Source organism: Vicia villosa, linkage group LG2, assembly GCF_029867415.1.
Source record: "Vicia villosa cultivar HV-30 ecotype Madison, WI linkage group LG2, Vvil1.0, whole genome shotgun sequence".
Classification (NCBI taxonomy): domain Eukaryota; kingdom Viridiplantae; phylum Streptophyta; class Magnoliopsida; order Fabales; family Fabaceae; genus Vicia; species Vicia villosa.
Genome location: NC_081181.1, coordinates 43,650,430 through 43,673,349, shown reverse-complemented (window position 1 = coordinate 43,673,349; position 22,920 = coordinate 43,650,430). Strand labels below are relative to the sequence as shown.

General features: G+C 36.5%; 1 protein-coding gene across 1 annotated transcript; it reads left to right on the top strand.

Moving 5' to 3' along the window:
* Positions 1–14,674: 14,674 nt before the first annotated feature.
* On the top strand, positions 14,675–15,493 carry LOC131648941 (uncharacterized). Its single transcript, XM_058918679.1, has 2 exons — positions 14,675–14,885; positions 15,075–15,493. Exons 1-2 carry the CDS (start codon positions 14,675–14,677, stop codon positions 15,491–15,493), a joined length of 630 nt encoding a protein of 209 aa, XP_058774662.1.
* The last annotated feature ends 7,427 nt before the right edge of the window (positions 15,494–22,920 follow it).

The window sequence follows — 22,920 nt, the reverse complement described above, 5'->3', positions numbered from 1 at the left end:
ACATATTGGTAATCAAATACTAGCTTTAAAAATCACTTTTTCTGAAACTTCGAGGATGGTAATTGATTACCATATATGGGTAATTGATTATTACAGTCTAGCAGGAAATGTTTTACTTCGAAAATTCATAACTTTCAAATTGTAACTCTATTTGGGTTCCCTTCGAAGCATTAGAAAGCTAGCACGATATTATTTTAAATAAAAATATTTTCATGTTCTAGACATAAATTTAATTGGTGTGTTATGAGGTGTTGTGGTATTAGTTTATGACGTTGGTGTTTGTAGTTGTGTTAAAACTTTAAAAATTCGTAACTTTTTACTCGGGTGTCCGTTTGACGCGCCGTTTGAACCTACAGGAAGCTAAAAATATTTTCTATCATATAAAAATACTTTTGAAACTAAAGGATGAATATTTATCGAGAACTGACACTTTTTCGTGCGAGACTATGTGTATTGTGTTGATATGTGCATATGCTTTATGTGTATTGATGTTGTGTGTTGTTGTTGAGCTACATGGATTATATGTTGTATGCGTGAACTGTGTAGGAAATCCACCAATATCTATGATGAATTTCTATCAATATTGATTAACAAGATTGTTATCACTCACACAATAATGATGAAAAGAAGAAAGGAAATTTAAAGAAGAAAAGAGATTAGGGTTTCTGCAGAGTAACTCTCTGCTCACAAACTGTGGAAAACTTTGTTATTCACTTGCAACTGCAAATTCTGTGAATACAATTCAATTAACTTTATTACAAAATAATGAGGGTTACTCCCTATTTATAGATTTAGGTTATCTTTCTCCCTAAGCCAAAGCCCAAAACTATAAAAGCCCAAAATACTTATTTTGGAACTAAATCAAATTTAATCTATTTTAAATCTAAATTAAATCTATTTAGATCTAAAACAAATATGTGTGTAACAAACTATTCCCACACAAACAAATCTTTTCGACACTCCCTTGTCTCTGTCGAGCAACCTGCTTCGACACAAGGAATTACTTTCAACACACCTCCTAATTCATTGTGTCTAAGCTATCTATATTCATCATAGCTCTTAGTCTTCTGAATATTTCGGCCTGCACTCCCTTCGTCGTGATGTCTCCAATCTGATTCCCAGTTCTGCAATGTTCCAAATTCATCTTCGCTTTAGCTACCTGCTCTCGAAGATAGTGGAACCTCATTTCGATGTGCTTACTTCGACCATGCGTTATTGGATTCTTCACCAGGTTGATAGCTGACATGCTGCCGATCTTCATGGTAATTGCTCCCTGATTATTACCTGTAATCTCTTCGACCAAATGCACCATCCATGTTGCTTGACATTCACAAAGAGAAGCAGCTATGTACTCTGCTTCGCATGATGATAATGCCACTACTGGTTCCTTTATTGAACTCCAAGCAACTGGTGTACCACCTAACATAAACACATAACCTGCTATGGATTTTCGATCCTCAGCATCACTACACCAAATCGAATCAGTGTACCCAACTAACTTGCATTCTTTTCCTTTATAAGCTACAGGAAATAAAATGCCATAGTTGAGCGTTCCTTTTAGATACCTCAATATCCTCTTCGCCGTTGCTAGGTGTGATACCTTTGGCTTCTACATGAATCTATTTACCATACCTACACTGTATGCTAAGTCAGGCCTTGTATGATAAAGGTATCTTAATGACCCAATAAGTCTTTTGTACTGGGTTGGGTCGACATCATCTTCATTTGGGTTCTTCGACAGTTGCAGTCTTGTTTCAGAAGGTGTCGAAGTCAAGTTGCATTCTTCCATCTCAAAACTCTTGAGAATTTCACTTGCATATCTTTGTTGATGCATCATTAAGCCTATACTACTCTTGTAGAATTTGATGCCAAGGAAATATGAAATGTCACCCAGATAAGACATTTCAAACTCCTTGCTAAGATCTCCTTTGAATTCTTCGACCTCTTTCTTGCAGCTACCTGTTATCAACAAGTCATTGGCATAGAGACATAGTATAAGCAATTCACTATTGCTTCTTCTTATATATACTCCATGTTCAGTTGTGCACTTCACAAATTCCTTCTCCCTTAGGAAATCGTCGATCTTCTTATTCCAAGCTCTTGGTGCTTGCTTCAGTCCATATAGGACTTTATGAAGCCTGTACACCTTTCTCTCTTTGCTATGTTTCACAAACCCAATTGGTTGTGCAACATAGACTTCTTCGTCTAAGGGTCCATTTAGGAATGCACACTTTACATCCATCTGACATATGTGCCAACTGTTTATTTCTTCTAGACCAACAACCAACCTAATTGTTTTGATTCTGGCTATAGGTGCAAAAACTTCATCGAAGTTAATTCCTTCTTTCTGAAGAAATCCTTTCGCCACAAGCCTTGCCTTGTGTCGAGTCACTTCTCCTTTGGGATTACACTACACTTTGTATACCCACTTCACATCAATTGCCTTCTTGCCTTGAGGAAATTCAACAAGTGACCAAGTATTGTTGTCTTCGATGGACTCCATTTCATCATTCATAGCTTTCACCCACTTTGAATCCTTCAATGCCTCATTTGCATTAACGGGTTCGACATCTGCGTAGAAAGCGTAATGTATCAGCTCACCTTCATCATTGACCACATCATATGATGTAATCACATAATATCGCAACCTTGCAGGCACGTGTCTTCTTCTCGAAGGTCTGCTTGTACTTTGTTGATCTCTAACCTCTTCCCATCGAACTTCTCTTTCAACTTGAGTTTCTGGTTCTTCGAGTAAGATTCCCACTGAGACTTACTTGATATTTTCCGTCAAATCCCATTCTTTAAGTTCATCTATGATCACGTCTCTGCTGATCACAACTTTCTTATTCACTGGGTCGAATAGCTTGTAAACTCTAGTCGAATGATATCGTATTAGGATCATCAGACTCGACATGTCATCAGGTTTTCTTCTCAACTGATCTGGCACATGTCTATATGCTATAGATCCAAATACCTTCAGATGACTCAAGCTAGGCTTCACATCAGACCAACATGAAAATTCTAGTAACTCACATGCGATGTCATGTTGGATGTTATGACATCCACAATTACACAGTACAAAACGTTAAAACAGAAACGCATAAAAACAGTAAAGAACACAGCAAATTGTTCACCCAGTTCGGTATACAACAATACCTACTCTGGGGGCTACCAAGCCAAGGAGGGAATCCAATATAAGAAGAATTAATTCGGAGTTAAACTCCCCCGTTTACAACTCCTCACTTAAAACCTACCCAATGTAATTCCAATCGATTCCTAGACCTGAGTATCTCCACTCGCTCCCCCTCAATCATAGCAGTGATTACAAACAAACATTAACAAATTGAGAGAGAAGACACACTTTAAAAACACACCTTGATCTACTTAAAAGCTATCAGATGACGAAACAGAAAGATTCTCAAGGTGCAGAGCCTCGTTGACGGGAACTTGAATAGTGTTTCTAACATTTTGATTCAAAGGAACCTCTTGGGTAAGATTGACACGCTGCCTTAACTCTCCTTGTCCACGGGTAACGGTTCAGATGGCTTCCAAAAATTGACCCATATTAGTCCCTATCTGGACTCTAATCTCTGTCATGTCTGCCTGAATTTGTTCCATGATAAACCTCGAATGTCGTAAAATCAATTTTGCGGTCTCTGATTCCAAATACGAGTTAAGATGCGAATGAGCTCCTTGTAGACATGCATGCCATGTATGAATGATAAACTCATATGATGCTTAATGCAATGGTTTACGAATATATTTTATTTTTATTTGTTGAGGATGCTACAATTTTCATGGTCATGCAATGCAATGTGGCATAGAGTGGGGATTACCATAAGGATGCCTCACACAATTAAGGGATAAACACAGGGAAATCCCCTAAGGGCTTTGGATAATGATAGATAGATGGAAATCCCTACAGGCTAGGGAATGCGTAGAAGAGAGCACATGGTGACTGTTCAAGACAGTCACTATGTCTCATGGCCATCGAGAGGCCAATCAACGTGCGTAAACGAAGATGTCTTTTGTGGGAAGGACACGTAGTTGTAAAAATACAAAGATATAAAAAGAAAATCCCTACAGGCTAGGGAGTGCGTAGATGCAGGCGCAGGGTGACTGTTCAAGACAGTCACTAGGTCTCATGGCCATCAAGAGGGCAATTGACGTGCATAAATGGAGGTGCCCTTCGTGGGGAGGACATGGTTTTGGAAATAGAGTCCCTACAGGCCAGGGAACGCGTAGGAATGTCTGCAAAATTAATACGCAAGACATTCGCAGGATATAAATTGCACACATATAATAAGCACATAAGCCCATAAGCCCTAGGTTCATAGGTTTGACGTAACGGCTTAGGGTGCCTACCCTTCCCACTGGTATGTTCTAACAAGGGTCTCATGGGGTCATTCGTAGCCTCCGAGACTTTTTGTCTCTTTGGCTTTTAGAACAACTCATTTATCCATGAGGTTCGAGTTTTAGGGGTAGGTTCCCAGAGAGATCAGCTAAATACAAAGTCCTGCCCTCAACAAAGTCAAGCCTCGTTTTAGACATTTCTGGATATTCAACCCACTCTGAGTGGAATTATCAATAAGACTCGTAGGCGATTCAAGTCCCCCTGGTCTTAAGGATAATTCCCACACTTAGGTTTTAACGCAATTCATATAACCCAACAAATGCAATAGAAATAACAAATATTCAAATAAATAAATATTTAATTAAATTGCGGTAAATAAATGAAATTGCAAAGGAAATAAATAAATAAATAAAATTTAAATATTTATAAAAAACATAAACCTTAAGATGGCGAATTAGCCAAACCCTAAAAAAAATTTGCCAAAAAACCTAAATAATTTGCCAAAACCTAAACCCTGCCAAAACCTATAGGAGCATAATAATTTACAATTTTGTCGTCCCCAGCAGAGTCGCCAGCTGTAGCAACCTGCCCTAAAAATTAAAGGTTTTAGAGTCGCCACCTATTCTACCAGGGCGAATAGGAAACCCTACGAAGTTATGAGAATATGGGTAAGATACTATATTCGGGTCGAGGGAAGGTGTTAGGCACCCTCAACCCTTTTCTAAGGTTTGCATTCTAAGGTAAGGGTTTGTGGCTAAAATAAAGAAAGGTGACAGAAAGTTAATAGGGTTAAAGGGAAAAGTTTGAACCTGATTAGAGTTTTGAGGAAGGGGACTCGCCTTGTTGCCAAGTGCCTACGTGTGTCTTAGGGAGAATCAGAGTCAACGTAGTTCGGGGAAGGGTTGTACGACTTAGAATTTGATATGAAGTGGTTTGAAGGTATTTTGAGTTACCTTATCGTAGTTTTGAAATGCGAAGTTCGCAAGGTATTTTGAATTACCTTATCGTAGTTTAGAAAATCGCAGTATTGAAGAGACGAGTTTTGAGTGTTTTAAATGGCGTACAACCCTGGTTTAATATGCTACCTTTAATCGCGATGATCAATAGGTTTGATCACCATAATTAACAGATCGAATGAAGGATTGCTAACCATTCTAATTGATAGATTCAATTATCACGAATAGCAAATGAATGTATTTTAAATAATTATTAATTTATCGTTATCCCTCATAATCAATAGGTTTGATTACAAATAATAACGAATTTAGTATGCTAATCATCGTAACTAATAGATTTGGTTAAAACCGTTTAGCAAAATAAATGTATTTTAATTTGATTAAATAGATTTATTGTTAATCGTCGCAACTAATAGGTTTAGTTAAAACAAATAACAAATTAAACATAACCTTATTATTATTCCAAAAAATATCATTAATTAACGCGATCAATAGATATAATCGAATCAATTAACTATTACGTGATCATAATAAGAATAAGGTCATTAATCCCAAAAAAATTATTGTTAATTGTCACAATTATTAAATATAATTAGAACAAATAACAAATTAAAAATTAATTAAAAATTAATTAAAAAATTTTAATTAAGTTTAATTGCAAGGGGTGTATTTTAGTAAGAGGTAGTAAAATTGGGGTGGAGATAGCAATGAACTAGGCCCAAACATGTTTCCAATCCACTGGATTGTGCGTGGTGCAGGCGCATGGCCTTGGATTTGCGCTCAGGTTAGTGTATGGTCAGGATTTGTTAGGTCTAATCTCAATGGCCTGGATGCGTTCTTAGTTGAGTGTCTACGTTAAGTACATGCACCGGATCAAGGTCCCTTGTGCCCACCATGTGGCCAACATGAGGCCACATGGCACCGATCCAAGTGTTGGGGGGTGAATTAAATCAACACTTCTCCTTTTCATTTTTTCACATTTTTCTTCTCCCTCCTCACGTTTTCTCTCTCGCTCTTGCTCTCTCCCACCAGCCCAGAAACCGCCCCTTTCCGCCACCGTAAACCACCGCCCATTCCAGTTTTCCAGTTGACATTCAACCAGAAAATTCATACTTTCATGCGACCAAAACCCAGAAACCCCCAAATTGAACCCTAACCCTCAATTATCATTCAGATTCACATAATAAATCACCAATCAAGCATACAGATCAAGAACATTTAAGCTACATGGTTCAATTTTTAGTACCTTGTGTCTTGAATGTTGGATCGTGTGAGCTCCTTTCGCTAATCCCTTTCTTCTTCTTGGCTTTGCAGGTTCGGAGATGAGAGTTCGTGTTCACGGAGTTCTCAAGTCCTCCTCTCTGAATCCTCCCCCTCTCATCTAATTTTCTCTTTAAATTTATACCATTAGGGTTTAAATTGTTTAGGAAATTTTAGATTGTTAGATTCAATTAGTTTTAGGATTTGATTGATTTTCATATTCAATGTAAGATTCTTCCAGTTGTAATATATTGTTTTGATTGAATAAAATCTTTTATTTTTGTTTAAGTTTGATTTAGATCTGTTGATTTGATTTCGTTGGATCTGGGCTTGGGCAGAAACGAAAATTTAGGGTTTGTGTGACATTGTAGATGCGGCGGCCGTTGGGTGAAGGTTAGGGGAGATGAATAGTACCTCCAAAACCCTAGTTGACCTTCGGTCAACCCTTCTTCTCTTAATTAATAAAATAGCACATTAATAATCACATTATCAAAAAACTATAAATTGTACGATAACTAAAATATTAGTTAACCAATAATCTCAATTAACTAAAAAACGAGAAAATTAGTTTAATAAAACCTAAATAAATAAATTAGTAAAATAAAAACAATACTTAGTAAAACTTAACAGATTAATTAAAAACAACACTAATAATTATACTAATTAATGGTTTAAAATTAGTTACTAATAACCTTAATTTAAAAAAATAAATACAACTTAGATAAATGATAAACTACTACTTATTTAGTAATAAAAACTAAAAAAAAAATCTTGAACAAAACTCTAAATGGGCCTAAAAATCATAATGGGCTCAAAAAGAAATCCTATAAAATACACCCCACTATTTTGACTTTGGATACACCCTTATAAGAGGTCGGATTTAACGAATACAGTATTAAACCCCATGACCCTTATTTTTTATAATCCTGATGAATCGAATATACGTAGATGTATCGGGTAAATTTTGGGGTATGACACTTTGAACATTCATATGATACAATTTCATCTTATGCAATTTCATCTTAGACAAGTTCAAGTTTTATTTGATTCATACTTGATTGGATTGTTATTTTGAACTTTTGGCTTTGGTTATTCATATGCTCAAGTGCTTTGGTTCATCTTATTTTATGCTTTAAGGTTAATCCAAAGGAAGGGAATCCTTGTGTTAAATTTTTTGAATTCTCCTTGGTTAGATCTTTCTTTTCCTTAGCTTTTACTTTGTGTTTTAGGACAGTCCCTTCATCTCTTGCCCATCTTCTTAAATTTTAATACCTTCTCCCTCTTTTCAAAAATCTCCTTGATTTCAAACGTAAACTTTTTGCAATAAACCTTGACTTTGTCAAGTGATCATCAAATATTTTCTTAAATAAATATTAATCATATCAAAACTCTTTAAAAATTAAAGGAGGAAAGGTTCAAGTATCTCTTGCCTAAGAGGACAACTTGAGAGTGTTCTCCTAACAAAACACAAAACTCATTTAAATATTTTGCCATTTGGCTTTTCCTTTTAAAATATTTTCTTAAATATTAGACATGAGTAATTATCATAGTTGAGATGTAATTCTCCTATCCCTATGATATTAATTGATATGGTGTTGATTCTCTTTCACTTGAAAAAGTTAGTGACATACTTGTTAATCTCTATCCAAGTTAGAACCCTTCTTTAATTTGTGACACAAAGATCCATCTGTTCTCATGTTAATGGTTTATCATTTGAGTTTTCTCCTTTGAGATGATAAAGTGTCTCTTTATTTAAAATCAATCAAAAAAATCATCGTGTGTTCTTTGTGAGCATCATTATAAATGCTCTGACCTCCCTATTGCACTCAAGGGGTGTGTAGGCACAAGATGCAACATCTTGCCAAGAATAAAAAAAACCATAAAATTGTTCTTTTCTCTCGCCATCGATCTTTTTGCACACAACTCTTTTATTTCATAACTCATATCTTCAATAAAGTTTCCATGGAGTGCCATGGATGTGAGGGGTGTTAATACCTTCCCCTTGCATAACCAATTCCCGTACCATTTTATCTTTGTTTTATTAGTTTTGTTTTAAAAAACTTCTTTTGGTTTTATTCGCTTTTTTCCCATTCCTTTGGTAACAATATAGATCGGTGACAACTCTTGCTTTTTTTTCTAAGTTAAGTTAATCAATAGCCTAATCTCAATTTTCCTGCAGCGGCAGCATCATTGACAAAGGATTGTGACGACTCTCTAATGGCAAACCTCGTGTAGGCTATTGGTTTGAGTTTTCTTATGAGAAATCATATGATTACTTTAAACTTTTAGGTTTTCTCACATGTTGATCAGTGTATTTTGATACACGATCCTCTATGTTTATACTTTTACATTTCCATGTTTTTATTTTGGTTATTTTCCCCTTTTAATGTGTTTTTATAATTTAGTTTATTTTTATACTTATTTGATTTTCGTATTTTATTTTCAGCTTTCACAGAAACGATCATAACTGGAGTTCGAGGAATCCGATTGAGGCGTTGTAATAATCGCCAGAAAGCTAAGAGAGAGCTACGACTTTCATGTTGGAGTCGAAGATAGTTTCGGAGCCTATAATTCCCATATTTGCGTTTGAAGCTGCAGCACTATTTTATTTTCAGTTTTTGGGTCGTTAAGTAGTGGGCCTGGGTTTTGTAATTTGACCTAGTTGGGTCGAACACATTTTTGGTTGATGTACCTAGGGCTGGCGACTACTGTTCATGACGTTTCATTATTCACAAAATTTTTCTGAAGTTTGTACGAATTCATGGAGAACTAAACACCTTCTTACGGATTCACTGTACTCAGGTTTCAAACTTTGAGATTGTTATAATATTTACAAATTGATTTCAATTCCTTTCAGTTATGTTATAAGATTGTTGTTTGCTTAATTCGATTATCATATAAAGTTGTTGATTTAATTTGATTGATATGTGTTCCCAATTTTAATCGCTGTAACTTTGCTTAATTGTTAATTTGCGTTATTCATAACCGTATGCTTAATACGACAATAGGAACATGTTTCTCATAGTGTCAATCACGCTTGTTGACTGATATTGTAATCAAATAGGATAGAAAATCCGCTTACGGAATTGTAATATTAGCAATCGATGATAAGTAAGAACCGAGTCAGTGGATCTGTTTGCTCTATAATCACTTATTTCATAACAGCTTATTTTATAATCACTTTTTCTATAAATCGAACCTGGACAAAACCCCTCATCGATTTTGATTAGTTGATAATAAACAAGAATCTTTGAGAACGATATTCAAGTCACTTGTCGCTATCTACGGTCTTTTCAAAATAACTCGTTTTTGATCCGCGCGCGACAGGGGATCATATATATCTCTATAAAAGTAGAGATATCATTAGATATCAATCTATACACAAAAAAGTAAGGACTGGTATGTATTTAAGTTGTATTATAGTGATGTTTAGATGAGATTTTGAGGGGATTTGAGTGGGAACCCGAGAGATGTTCGCATGCAAAATGCGGGATTTTTGTAAAACTTCAAAAATTCATAACTTGAGTTTCAGGTGTCCGTTTGAACCACCGTTCAAACCTGGAGAAACCTAGTACAGTGGAATTTTTTGTAAAAAATGTTTCATATTCTGGAAATACATCTATTTGGTGTGTAACGAGGTTTTGTGGTGTCAGTGCATGATGTTAGTGTTTGCATTTTCTTTGAAACTATAACAATTCATATCTTTTGAACCGTAACTGCGTTTGAGTCTCCGTTTGAAGTGTTAGGAATCTAATGCCATATTCTTAACAATAATAATGGTCTTGTTGGTAAAAAATGATTTAATAATAATGTGATAAGGTAAATGACTTATAACTATGTTGTTTGATTTAAGAATGGGTGTTGAATGTGAATAACATTGTTTGACTATGTGTAATTTGTAATGTATTGAGATGGTTAATGCTATGTGAATGCATTGTTGGTGATGATAACATCATACATGTATGTTTGTGCAAGTGGTGTGATAATTCATATGTGATGGATTATTGTGATATGCTTGTATGATTAAGATTGAATGGATAATCTTAATTACATATGTTTGTTGGTATTTGCACATGCATTCATGGGGAGCTTATACTCCAAGTTTTGGTGGTTCTGGTCCTATGGTGCGGATCTGGAACGGTGAACTATATGTTCATATTGGTGGCTCTGATCCTAGTGAGGATCTAGAGCAAGGTGAACCTGATGTACCACATGCATATTGCATTGAGTTGCATTTAAGTCAGGTGAGTCGATGTGAAGGTTGTGTTTTGATATGAAATATGTGATAATGGATTTAATTGTTACATTGTGTTATTGTGGTTGATTATCTTTGGTATCTTGAATTGTGGAGCAATGTTGCATATGTGAATATATGAAATGTATTGGAAAATGTTGAATACATGAATATGTGAAGTGTGATGAATTCGGTTGGTGATTGTATGTTATGCATTACTTATTATTATATATTTTCATGATGATATGAGTTCCCACCCTTCTGTTGGAATGATGTTTTGTATGACATCGCTCAGGTACTCAAGATAGCGGTGCTTCTCGCGAGGACTAGTTGGAGGAGTTAGCTTTTTCTTAGATTTATCTTAGGTAGTTAGTCATGCTCTGATCATGTAACACAGATGTTACTTGAACTCATGTTGTTATTTTGAGAGATACTTGTGATACTCTCTTTTATTTGGTATTGTATTTTGAGATTATATGATGACGTGACTTTAGTGCTAAGTCTTGATACATGGTTCATTTTATGAGATGAAATGATTGGTATCAATTGAGAAAAGAATTATTCCACTGTGATATGCATATGAAACATGAAGTTTAAATAAGTGTTATGATTATGACCAGGTGTATGTTTTTTTGTTTTTGAAAATAAGTGTGACGCCCTTTAAGATATGTATGCTAATTTTACTCTGATCTTGCTACATAATTATAGTATTTCTTTGGGGTTAGAAGAGGGTGTTACATTAGTGGCATCAGAGCATGGTCGACCAGTTGGCGAGGTTATTAATACATTTATTCCCTTTTGTATTTGATTTGTGTATCTGACACAATCTATATTGTTTGTCTATTGGTTGTTTGGAATTTTAGGACGATGGTTGCAGGAAGGAATGATGATGATATTGCCAAGCGTTGACATTGTTGGATGGTACTATTGGACAACCTCTGTAACACCCCCAAATCTATACTACTCAATAAAGCATACATTTGCATAATTCAGAGTAAATAAGCATGTATGACATGAGGGCATTACACACACTTTTACCAAATAACACTTTAACATGCAATGATCACATTCAAATAACATGGAAATGAAGATTCAAAACAAACATGCAAATCCACAACGGAATAATTGTCTCATAAATAAAATGGTAAACTCAGATGATTCCCATACATCATCCGCCATATCACAATATCTCGACTTAAAGGCCACTCATCAACAACATAACGTATTCAAATAGGAAAATACATAAGAGTAAAATAGATGTCTCATGTACATCAAGTCAAAGACAATAAACCCAAAATCCCATGTGTTACATTGACCAGAGCACGAAAAGACTACCTAGTCAAGACACACTAAAAGATTTCTAAGCTTCCAAGCTAACTCTCCTCTGAAGTACCACTATCCTCGGTACCTGAGCGATATCGCAATAGAACATCATTTCAACAGAACGGTGGGAATTCAAATCATTATAAGTAAACATAAGGATAGGAAATGTATAACATAACAACAATACATTTCAAGAATTCATCACGCTTCATATAAACATGCATCATATTTTCTTTAGCAAGAATCACATGTTTATCTCATACGGCAATGATCTCAAATCAAGTAATCATGTTCAATTACTACAATCATCTATCATATCACGAACATATGTCACAACAAGTTTATGTTCACTCATTATCACCAAGATTCACATATATGCATACCCACAACATCATTTCACACAATCATATCACGTAAATCACACAACATTAACAATTCACACCGACACGTGCGACTCAAGTGTGACTCAATGCAATATGCATGTAAATTCCTCCGTTATCATTTCCGGCAAGCCGATTGTCCATCTCTCGAATTAGATAACCACCTCTAAAGCTTCATTTGACGTTAAGCTTTCAAACCCCGTTTCGGCGTTAGGTTTGGGACAAGCAAATAATCTTTGAAATATTACCCGACGTTGCCTCTTTCAAAGACTCATGCTAGTGTAAGTGTGCAACAAAATAAGACTCATGCAAATAAGACAATAACAACCTCTTAAAATACATAGGCATATCACATCCAACATTGCACAACATACACAAACATAACTTTAATCTCAAACAGTGCATCAATTAGCATACATCATCTCCACATCATTCCATTACATGTATTCAAACATAGTATAACATGTATTACATCATCATTCATCAATTCACATCATAGCACATACATATTTCAAGTATTATGTTTCTCATATGAATTCATCCATAAAACATCTGATACATGCCAAATAATTAATCAAAACTCATGATAATTATTCATAAATCAATAGCATGCAAATACATAAGCCAATCCAAGAAAACAAAAAAATTTGTTTTTCAGCACAGGTCGCGTTGCGCGCCCTAGCACCCGCGCGACACGCGCTACCTATTGTAATGTGGTTTACGTGTTTTCCAACAGCGTGCTAAGCGCCCTATACCGCGCAACGCGCGCATTGCGTTTTCTGCAAAAACGCTTTTGCGATAACAACAAACCCTTTTCCTCCATTTTCACCCAAAATCTGTTCCAGTTCAGATTTTACCACGAATTTCATGTTTATATCACATATACAACACATATATTCCATCATAAACACCAAAACATAATTCATCAATCAATTCCATGGATTCTAAGTAATCTCTAAAGTTAGGGTTTTTCCAATTCAACATACATACACTAAATCACATGTTATTCACATACCCATTCATAGAATCACATATAGAAACATCTTAACATGTTATATTTCATATAAATTATGGATTAACATGCCAAATTCAAGACAAAACTCATGAAATAGTAAACTCCCAATTCTAAATCATACAAATCTAACCCCACATACATTACCCAATTATATCCACTTTTAATCATTGGATTCACACCCTTACTTTAGATTAGATGGAATATCTAGTCCTCCCTCTTCAAGAATTTCCTATCTTTTTCTTCTCTTCTCTTCTAGCCTCTTTTCTTCCTTTTCTTTCTAACTTAGGTTTTCTCACATAACCTCTCTTACTATCTCTATTCTTGTTAGACTTAACCCGCCTAATTCCATATTCTAATTAATTAGGCCCATTACTAGGTATTTACTACTCCTCCCATATTTACTTAATTACTTAAATACCACACATATTCAAATAATCACAAAACACACCAAATAATTAATTATGACATAAATAGTAATTAATAAAAATAAACGCCTAATAAATAAATACGGAACTAAAAAAATCGGACTGTTACAACCTCCACATGTGAATGCTGTTAATTGGAATGGTGAAGAGGATGAGTTTCGTGCTTTGGGAAAGTTCCAGAGTAACAATCCTCGAATCTTTGAGGGAGAGCATAAACCTGACAAGGCGCAAGCATGGCTGAAAGCGATTGAGAAGATCGTTCGAGTCATGAATTGTATGAATGTGTAGAAGGTGCAGTTTGATACCCATATGCTTGAGAAGGAAGTTGAGGATTGGTGGGGTAACATTGTTCAGAGGTTTCATGAAGATGGTATTGAGGTTACTTGGGATCTTTTCTTTCATGCATTTTTAGAGAACTATTTTCTACAAGATGCTCGTGGAAAGAAAGAGGTGAAATTTCTTGAGCTGAAGTAAGGTAATGGAACCGTAGCAGAGTATGCTACAAGATTTTAAGAGTTGATTATGTATTGTCCTTATTACAATACTGCAAATACTGAGAGGTATAAGTGTCTTAATTTTTTGAATGGTTTGAGACCTGATATCAATAAGGCTATTGGTTATCAACAAATTGCAAGATTTTTTAGTTGGTTAACAAGAGTAGGATCTATGACAAGGATAGTAGGGAGAGTGCTGCCTAATATAAGAGTTTGAATGAGAGGAAAGGGAAATGTCAATTCTGAAAAAGGGAAACAGAAAGCTGGTTATGACAGGAGCCAAGGGAGGAGCTACTACTCCGATTAAGTGCTTCAAGTGTGGTATCAAAGGACATCAATCTTCTAAGTGCATAAAAGATGATAGGAAGTGTTTCAAGTATGGCAGAAAGGGTCACAACGCTAATGATTATAGAGTTGGTTCGAATGTGACTTGCTACAATTATGGTGAGAAAGGGCACATTAGTACCAAGTGTGACAAGCCAAAGAAGTAGCAAGCTAAGGGGAAAGTGTTTGCACTATCTGGTTTTGAGACTACTGTTGAGGATAGAGTAATTCGAGGTACGTGATTTATTAATGGTACACCTTTGATTGCTATTATTGATACTGGTGTGACGCGTTATTTCTCTTCTTTAGATTGTGTTAAGAGATTGAATCTTAAATTGTTTGATATGCATGGAAGTATGATTATTGATACGCCTATTATGGGATATGTGTCTACTTCTTTTGTGTGTTTAAGTTGTACATTGAGTATCTTTGGTAGAGATTTTGGGATTGATTTAGTGTGTCTCCCGTTAGATCAAATTGATGTTATTCTTGGTATGAACTGGTTTGAGTACAATCATGTTTATATTAACTGTTTTGATAAGACAGTTATCTTTCTTGATTTTGGTGTTGAGAAGGATTTGTTTTTGTTTGCTAAGCAAGTGAATGAGTCTGAGCATGATGATGTTGTGTTGTTGGCTTTGATGGCAACATTGGACGTTTGTGAGAAGCGAGTGATGGGTGATTTACCTATTTTCCGTGATTTTCCTGAGGTGTTTCCCGACATGTAATTGATTTGCCACCAGAACGTGAGGTGGAGTTTACGATCGACTTAGTTCCTGGAACTAGTCTGGTACCGATGGCTCCATATCGGATGTCAGTTTCTATGTTGAAAGAGTTGAAGATTCAACTTGAGGATTTTCTTGAGAAGAGGTTTATATGTTCGAGTGTGTCACCGTGGGGTGCACTTGTTTTGTTGGTTAAGAAGAAGGAAGGTTCTTTGAGGTTGTGTGTTGATTATAGACAACTGAATAAGGAACTATCAAGAATAAGTATCCACTTCCGATGATTAATGATTTGATGGATCAGTTGGTTGGTGCAAGCGTGTTCAATAAGATAGACTTGAGGTCTGGGTATCATCAGATTCGTGTGAAGGATGAGGATATTCAGAAGACCGCTTTTAGGACGAGTTATGGTCACTATGAGTATTCTGTGATGTCGTTCGGTGTGACCAATGCACCTGTTGCATTTACGGAATATATGAACAGGATTTTTCATGAGTATTTGGATCTATTTGCGGTTGTTTTCATTAATGATATTTTGATCTATTCAGAGAGTAAAGAGGATCATGCTGAGCATTTGAAGGTTGTGTTATCTGTGTTGAAAGATAAGAAGTTGTATGCTAAACTTTCTAAGTGTGAGTTTTGGTTGAAGGAAGTGAGTTTCCTTGGTCAAGTGATTTCGAGTGGTGGTATTTATGTTGATCCATCTAAGATTGAGGTTGTGTCTCAATGGGAAGCTGTCGCGACCGAATTTAAAAAAATTACGTTTAAATAGAAGAGTCTCCTCCCACTACTTGTTTTATCCTAATGAAAGGATGTGGAAAGTGGAAAACCCTAAAAATTGAGATATCTCGATAAGAAGGTTAATTAGGTAAAGGGAAGTTGTTAATCACCCTTTACCTCCCTTGTACGCAAGGGGGTCCATTTAGTCTTTAGGTTTGAAAAGAATGGGGTTTTCAAAGTTTTATTGCATGATCAAGATAACTGCTCTAATATCATGTTAGATGCCAAAAGGGAAACAATCACATAAATAAACACATATGAACAAATAGATAAAATTATAAAAGAGGGAGGAGGCCTCATATCAAAGGTTTAATCATCGGCCAAAAAGAAAGGTAAAACCAAAGGATTTTGAAAACAAGGTTTTGATAAATAAAAGGGGGGCCTCATATGAAAATCATCGGCCAAAAATAAAAAACGTAGAGGTTGTAAAGATTTGGAAAAATAGGACTAAGGGTCCGTTCAAGACAAAACCCTAGAATAAACAAAAAAAATAATGCTTGTAAAAGGGAGAGATTGAAAATTGTGAGAGATTATGTGTATTTCGTCGATGAAAAATTATGATGGACAAGAGTCCTATTTATAGATTTAAAATTAGGTTAAAAACACCAAAAAGGAAATTACCCAATATAAAAAGCCCAAAGTTTGATATTTTGAAAAAGGAAAGAAAATTAGTAAAAAATATAAAACGTGGGATAATGGGATTCAAACCCGTGACTCTTACTTGCAAGCTTTATTCCTTACCAATTGTTCCATGTTATTTATTCAAAATAAAAAGCCAATTGAAAGTATATAAGAGTGAACAAGCATTTGTTATTTTTAAAATACAAATAATTTAAAAGTAAACTATTATATTTTTAAATTGACTTGAAAACAAATATTTGTAAAACCCAAAATGTTAGTGTAATAAACCAAAGAAATTTATAAAATCCAATTTGAAAATCGTTAGAATTCTTTTCGAAATGGGGCGGGCAAATTTGGGGTATGACAGCTGCCCCCTGATCGCACCAAAACACACCGTATAACTGACTTGATTTTCACATGTTTTTCATTTGTTTTTAGGTTATTTTTCTATATTATACGTGTTCTTGGTTCATTTGCAGGTAATGTCCTATTTATTCCTATTCTGAAGAAAACGAGCGAAAAAGCCAGAAAAATCAGGATTTTTAGTAGATTTGCACACATGGCGTCCAGCTCAGCGTCTGCTGAAGTGAGCGCGTTGACGTGTCTCGCTTCCACCAGGAGGACAACTTCCACGTCCCCATGATCTCCATGTTGGCCTGGCTTCGTGGCCGCGGACCCCCCTCCGCGGGCACGGTCTTCACATTTTCTTTCCCGCTCATAAGGAGTTGAGGGGCATTCCTGTCTTTACGCATCTTCAAGAACCTCTATAAATAGCAACTTCATTTCATTTTCATTTTTTCATCCAAGCTTAGTTACTACTTAAGCCATATAACATCAGTATCTGTAAAGTGACAATCCCTTCATATCGAAGAGTTGTCACGGTGTAGATTGAGTCTGTAATCGGGTTTGGAGCACTTTGGTTGAAGTTTATCATACCTCATTTTTATTTCCGCTGTACCAGAACCAAAGACTCCAATTGGAGCAGGTTTTATTTAATTGCTTTACTTTATTTATTTCTCGCTCTTACCATAGCCTACAAGTTTTATAGGCTCGCATTTATTTCTCACTCTTACCATAGCCTACACGTGTTATAGGCTCGCATTTATTTCTCGCTCTTAACATAGCCTACATGTTTTATAGGCTCGCATTTATTTCTCGCTCTTACCTCAGGTTTATATCAGATACCATGCAGCGGAAAAAAACAAGCTCCTCACCTGTATTTAGACACAATGCTTATACCATCATTCAAGTATAACCATGGCAACATAAGATTGAAAATAAATTAACCATACATACAACAGCTTTCCATCAAGCTACAGGCCTAAAGGCAACACATAGGAACAACTTCTGCTCTAGATAACCAATGATCATTGCCAGGATCTCATCCAGAGACTGAACAGGATGCCTGCTCTGATACCATTTGAAATTCTGGTATAGCAGACTCAGATGTCCTATAAGAATGTCGAGACATCCAATCTGACATTGATGATCCAAGCAAGGTATAACTTACTGAAAAGATAAATAACACCAGAAATTATTTACCCAGTTCGGTGACAAACACACTTACTCTGGGGGCATACCAAGCCATGAATGAAGTTCACTATCAGTAGTATTAATTCAAAGCTAAACTCCCTCGTTTACAACTCTTCACTTAATCCCCACCCAATGAACCTTCTACCTAGATCCTCTCTAGATATGGAATATCTTCATCCCACTTCCAATCACCTCAGTGATGTTGCACAGGTTTCCAGTTCCAAGATCTGTAACAACGACCTAATCACCAACATTCTGATCACAAAACAAACAGTTTTGGAAGACATAAACCTAGTCAAGACTCTTGACTAAGAACAATAACTTGGAGTTACTTCAAAGCTTCCTCCAAGAATAATACACCTTTTTCCTACGGGCTTCAAGGTGAACATTATGTCTCTTGCTTCATAGCATTGAGACAGACATGGTGACCTTCCCACAACCTGGGAGGTTCACACTTCCAAACCCTAGGATTCTACTGAAGGATAGAAAAACACTTAGAAAGGGGGGGGATTGAATAAGTGTGACTTAAAATCTTGAGCGATAAAAATAAAATGCACAATTATTTTTATCCTGGTTCGCTGTTAACGAAGCTACTCCAGTCCACCCCCGCAGAGATGATTTACCTCAACTGAGGATTTAATCCACTAATCGCACGGATTACAATGGTTTTCCACTTAGCCGCAACTAAGTCTTCCAGAGTCTTCTGATCACAACCTGATCACTCCAGGAACAACTGCTTAGTTCACTCCTAAGACTTTTCTAGAGTCTACTGATCAACACGATCACTCTAGGCTTAGTTCACTCCTAAGACTTTCTGCTCAGCCAACTGCCAAGACTTCCTGCTCAGCCAACTGCCAAGACTTCCTGCTCAGCTAACTGCTAAGACTTCCTAGAGTATACTGATCAACTGATCACTCTAGTTCCTTACAACTTAATGTAATCTATTCAAGAGTTTACAAATGCTTCTTAAAAGCGATAATCACAACTGTGATATTTCTCTTACAATTTAAGCTTAATCTCACTAAGATATTACAACAGCAATGTAGTGAGCTTTGATGAAGATGAAGATTCTGAGTTTTGATTTGAACAGCGTTTCAGCAAGTTTGATATGAGTTGTTTTGGTGCAGAATCGTTCTACTTGCTTCTCATCAGAACTTCATATTTATAGGCGTTGAGAAGATGACCGTTGAATGCATTTAATGCTTTGCGTGTTCCGTACAGCTTTGCATTTAATGTTATACGCTTTTGTCAACTACCTCGAGCCTTGTTCACGCTGTGTCTACTGACGTAGCCTTTAGTAGCTTTAACGTTCCTTTTGTCAGTCAGCGTAGTCTGCCACGTGTACTTCCTTCTGATCTGATGTTTGTGAATACGACGTTTGAATATCATCAGAGTCAAACAGCTTGGTGCACAGCATCTTCTGATCTTCTGACCTTGAAGTGCTTCTGAGCGTGATACCATCTTCTGATCTTCAGTGCTTCTGATCTCATGTTCTTCTGATGCTTCCATAGACCCATGTTCTGATTCTGCTTCGACCATCTTCTGATGTCTTGCCAGACCATGTTCTGATGTTGCATGCTGAACCATTTGAGACACATCTTCTGAGCGCTGAATTATGCGTACTCTTTACATATATTTCCTGAAAGGGAAATTGCATTGGATTAGAGTACCATATTATCTTGAGCAAAATTCATATTATTGTTATCATCAAAACTAAGATAATTGATAAGAACAAATCTTGTTCTAACAATCTCCCCCTTTTTGATGATGACAAAAACATATATAAATGATATGAATTTGCGATCAGAAAGAGTAGACGGCAAAAGACAAATTACACAGCTATAGCATAAGCATATGAATATGTCTCCCCCTGAGATTAACAATCTCCCCCTGAGATAAATAATCTCCCCCTGAAATAAATACTCGAAGAACTTTAATAAAAGACTTCCCTGATTATTTCGGTAGAGACGATCATATGAGCTTCTGCCTTCAGAGAATCCATAGCTTCTGACTTCTGCTTCCATTGGACAGCTTCAGAACTTGAATTTCTTTGATCTTCAGAACATTCACAGCTTCTGACTTCTGCTTCCATTCAGGACAGCTTCAGAACTTGAATTTCTTTGATCTTCAGAACATTCACAGCTTCTGACTTCTGCTTCCATTCAGGACAGCTTCAGAACTTGAATTTCTGGATCTTTTAGAACATTCACATCTTCTGATTTCTGCTTCCCTCGGATAGCTTCAGAACTTTGAATGTCTACTAACATCACTTCATGCTAGATTTGTATTAGAACATTGTTGAATGTACCAGAGCATCATTTGAGCATCTCTACATCCTGAAATGTTACAGAACAAAAACTAAACGACAAAAGTCAGCATGAACGAGTTAGAACATAAAATGTATATTCAAATACATGATATGTATCAGAGCCAAATGTATCAGAGCATTTTTAGGCTAAAAACATGTATCAGAGCAAATAATGTATCAAAGCCATAACATTATGTGTATCAGGGCAAATAGAATTTTGTTAGAACAGGAATGTTCAAATTCTATTATCAGTGCTTCTGATTCATTCTTCTTTCTTGCTTCTGATCTCTGAAGCTTGACAGCACTCAGCTTGCTTCAGTTTCAATGGTTTTGCTTCTAGTGTTTGCTTTGAAGATTCACTTCACTTCTTTGTACCTGCAAAACACTTAAACCATATAGAACTTGCAGTTCATGTTAGTGAATGTGTGGGAGCCTTTACCCAGCAACTGATAGATTTAATCAAATCATTTATCATTTATCTTTCTCCCCCTTTTTGTCATATCATCAAAAAAAATAGAAAAGATTCAGATGAATAAAACAGAACACATGGAGGAAGAAGATGATTTCATTAAGGTTCAACCAAAGGGTACAGAAGTACAAGATGAAAAAATCAGATGCACAGAAACAAAACAGATGCAAAGAAAAGAAAGAAACAACATAGACTCAATCTAAGATGGCCCTAGTCTTGACAAGATCTTGGCCAGCATCTGTTTGACATCATTGTTGTGTTCTTCTTGCCTCTCAATGAAAGCATCATACTTCTCATTGAGTGAACTTTGCTCATCCTGTCTCCTCTGAATCGCTTCTAGAGTCCTTGCCAGACGAGAAGGTTCATCAAGAGAAGTTTCACCGCTTTCAACCACAGGAATGACATGTTGATCTGCAGCTTCCATAGAAGTATCATTTGCTGGGATATCCTCAACAGGGTCTGATTTAGCAACATGATCTTCAGCATCTGCTTCTTGCATAGAAGCATCTCCATACTCTGCAGCAGGAATTTCAGAGTCTCCATTCTCTAGAGCCTGAAGAATGGCAGCTAAATTCCTTGGAGCAGAGGGACCTTCCACTTCTGGTGGGTCAACAACTTCTGGAATGACCAAGCTAGGGTCTTTCTTAGAAGGGTTTTCCCTTAGAAAGTCAAATAAGGTCTTGAAGTCTCCAAGCAGAACAGGATACTCAGGAATCCAGATAACCATGTCCCTGCATGGGTTTGCTTCCATTGCAGCAGCCAGTCTCAATACTTCCAATTCATCCACAAAGGGCTTCTCCTCAGCAGCAACACAATTTCTGAGAGGATGATAGTAGATACCATTATCTTCCTCCAGAAGGTAACCAGGGTAACCAGGGGCAGCAGCCACTAGTCTTTTCTGAACACCCATTGCTTCTACTTGAAAATCCTTGCGAAATCTTCTCCAGAGATTTCTTGTAGAAACATCATCCAGACCATTTAGGAATGCATCCTTCAGAAGATCTAGACTGTTAATCACCTCATGTCTGAAGAGTTCCAGGTATGTAGAAGGTTCAGGTTCAGGCGGATTGAAGGTAAATTTGTAGTCTGGGTAGAGAAGGCAGTAGGGTTGGGATTTTCTGGTAGGTAATGGATGAGATATAGAAGATGGAGGTATGGTGGATGAGGAGGAGGGAATATCTGAGAGAATGATTGATGAGGTTGGAGTGTCAGATGGAATGACTTGAGGAGAGGGTGAAGTATTTGTAAAGGAAATTTGTGAGGGGAAATTATCAGAAGGAGTTGGTGGAAGAATGCTCAACGGTGTGGGGTTTAGAATGGGAGAGGAGGAGGATGATGGAGAAGGATTTGGTAGAGTGAAGTTTACTTTTGGTTCAGATGGAGGTGGTTGGAAAGATGGTTTAGGGACAGAAGGAGGTGGAGTAAGGACATCTCTGAAGATTTGTACAGAAGAAGAGGAAGAAGATCTGGTTCTGCGAAAGGAATCTCTGATCCTTTTATCTCTTCGTTCTTTAGATTCCACCTTGTCAGGATCATAGGTGACCCTCAACTTCTTGGCTCTTTCAGCCTCATCTTCTTCAGCCTTTCTTTTTAACCTTGCCTGTCGTTCCTTCTTATCCTTCTTCAGAATATCCTCTTTAGACGGAAGTACTCTGCCACGGATCCAAGCAGGATCAACATCTGATTGCTTCCTCACGCAATCTTCCAAGTAAAACTTGACAA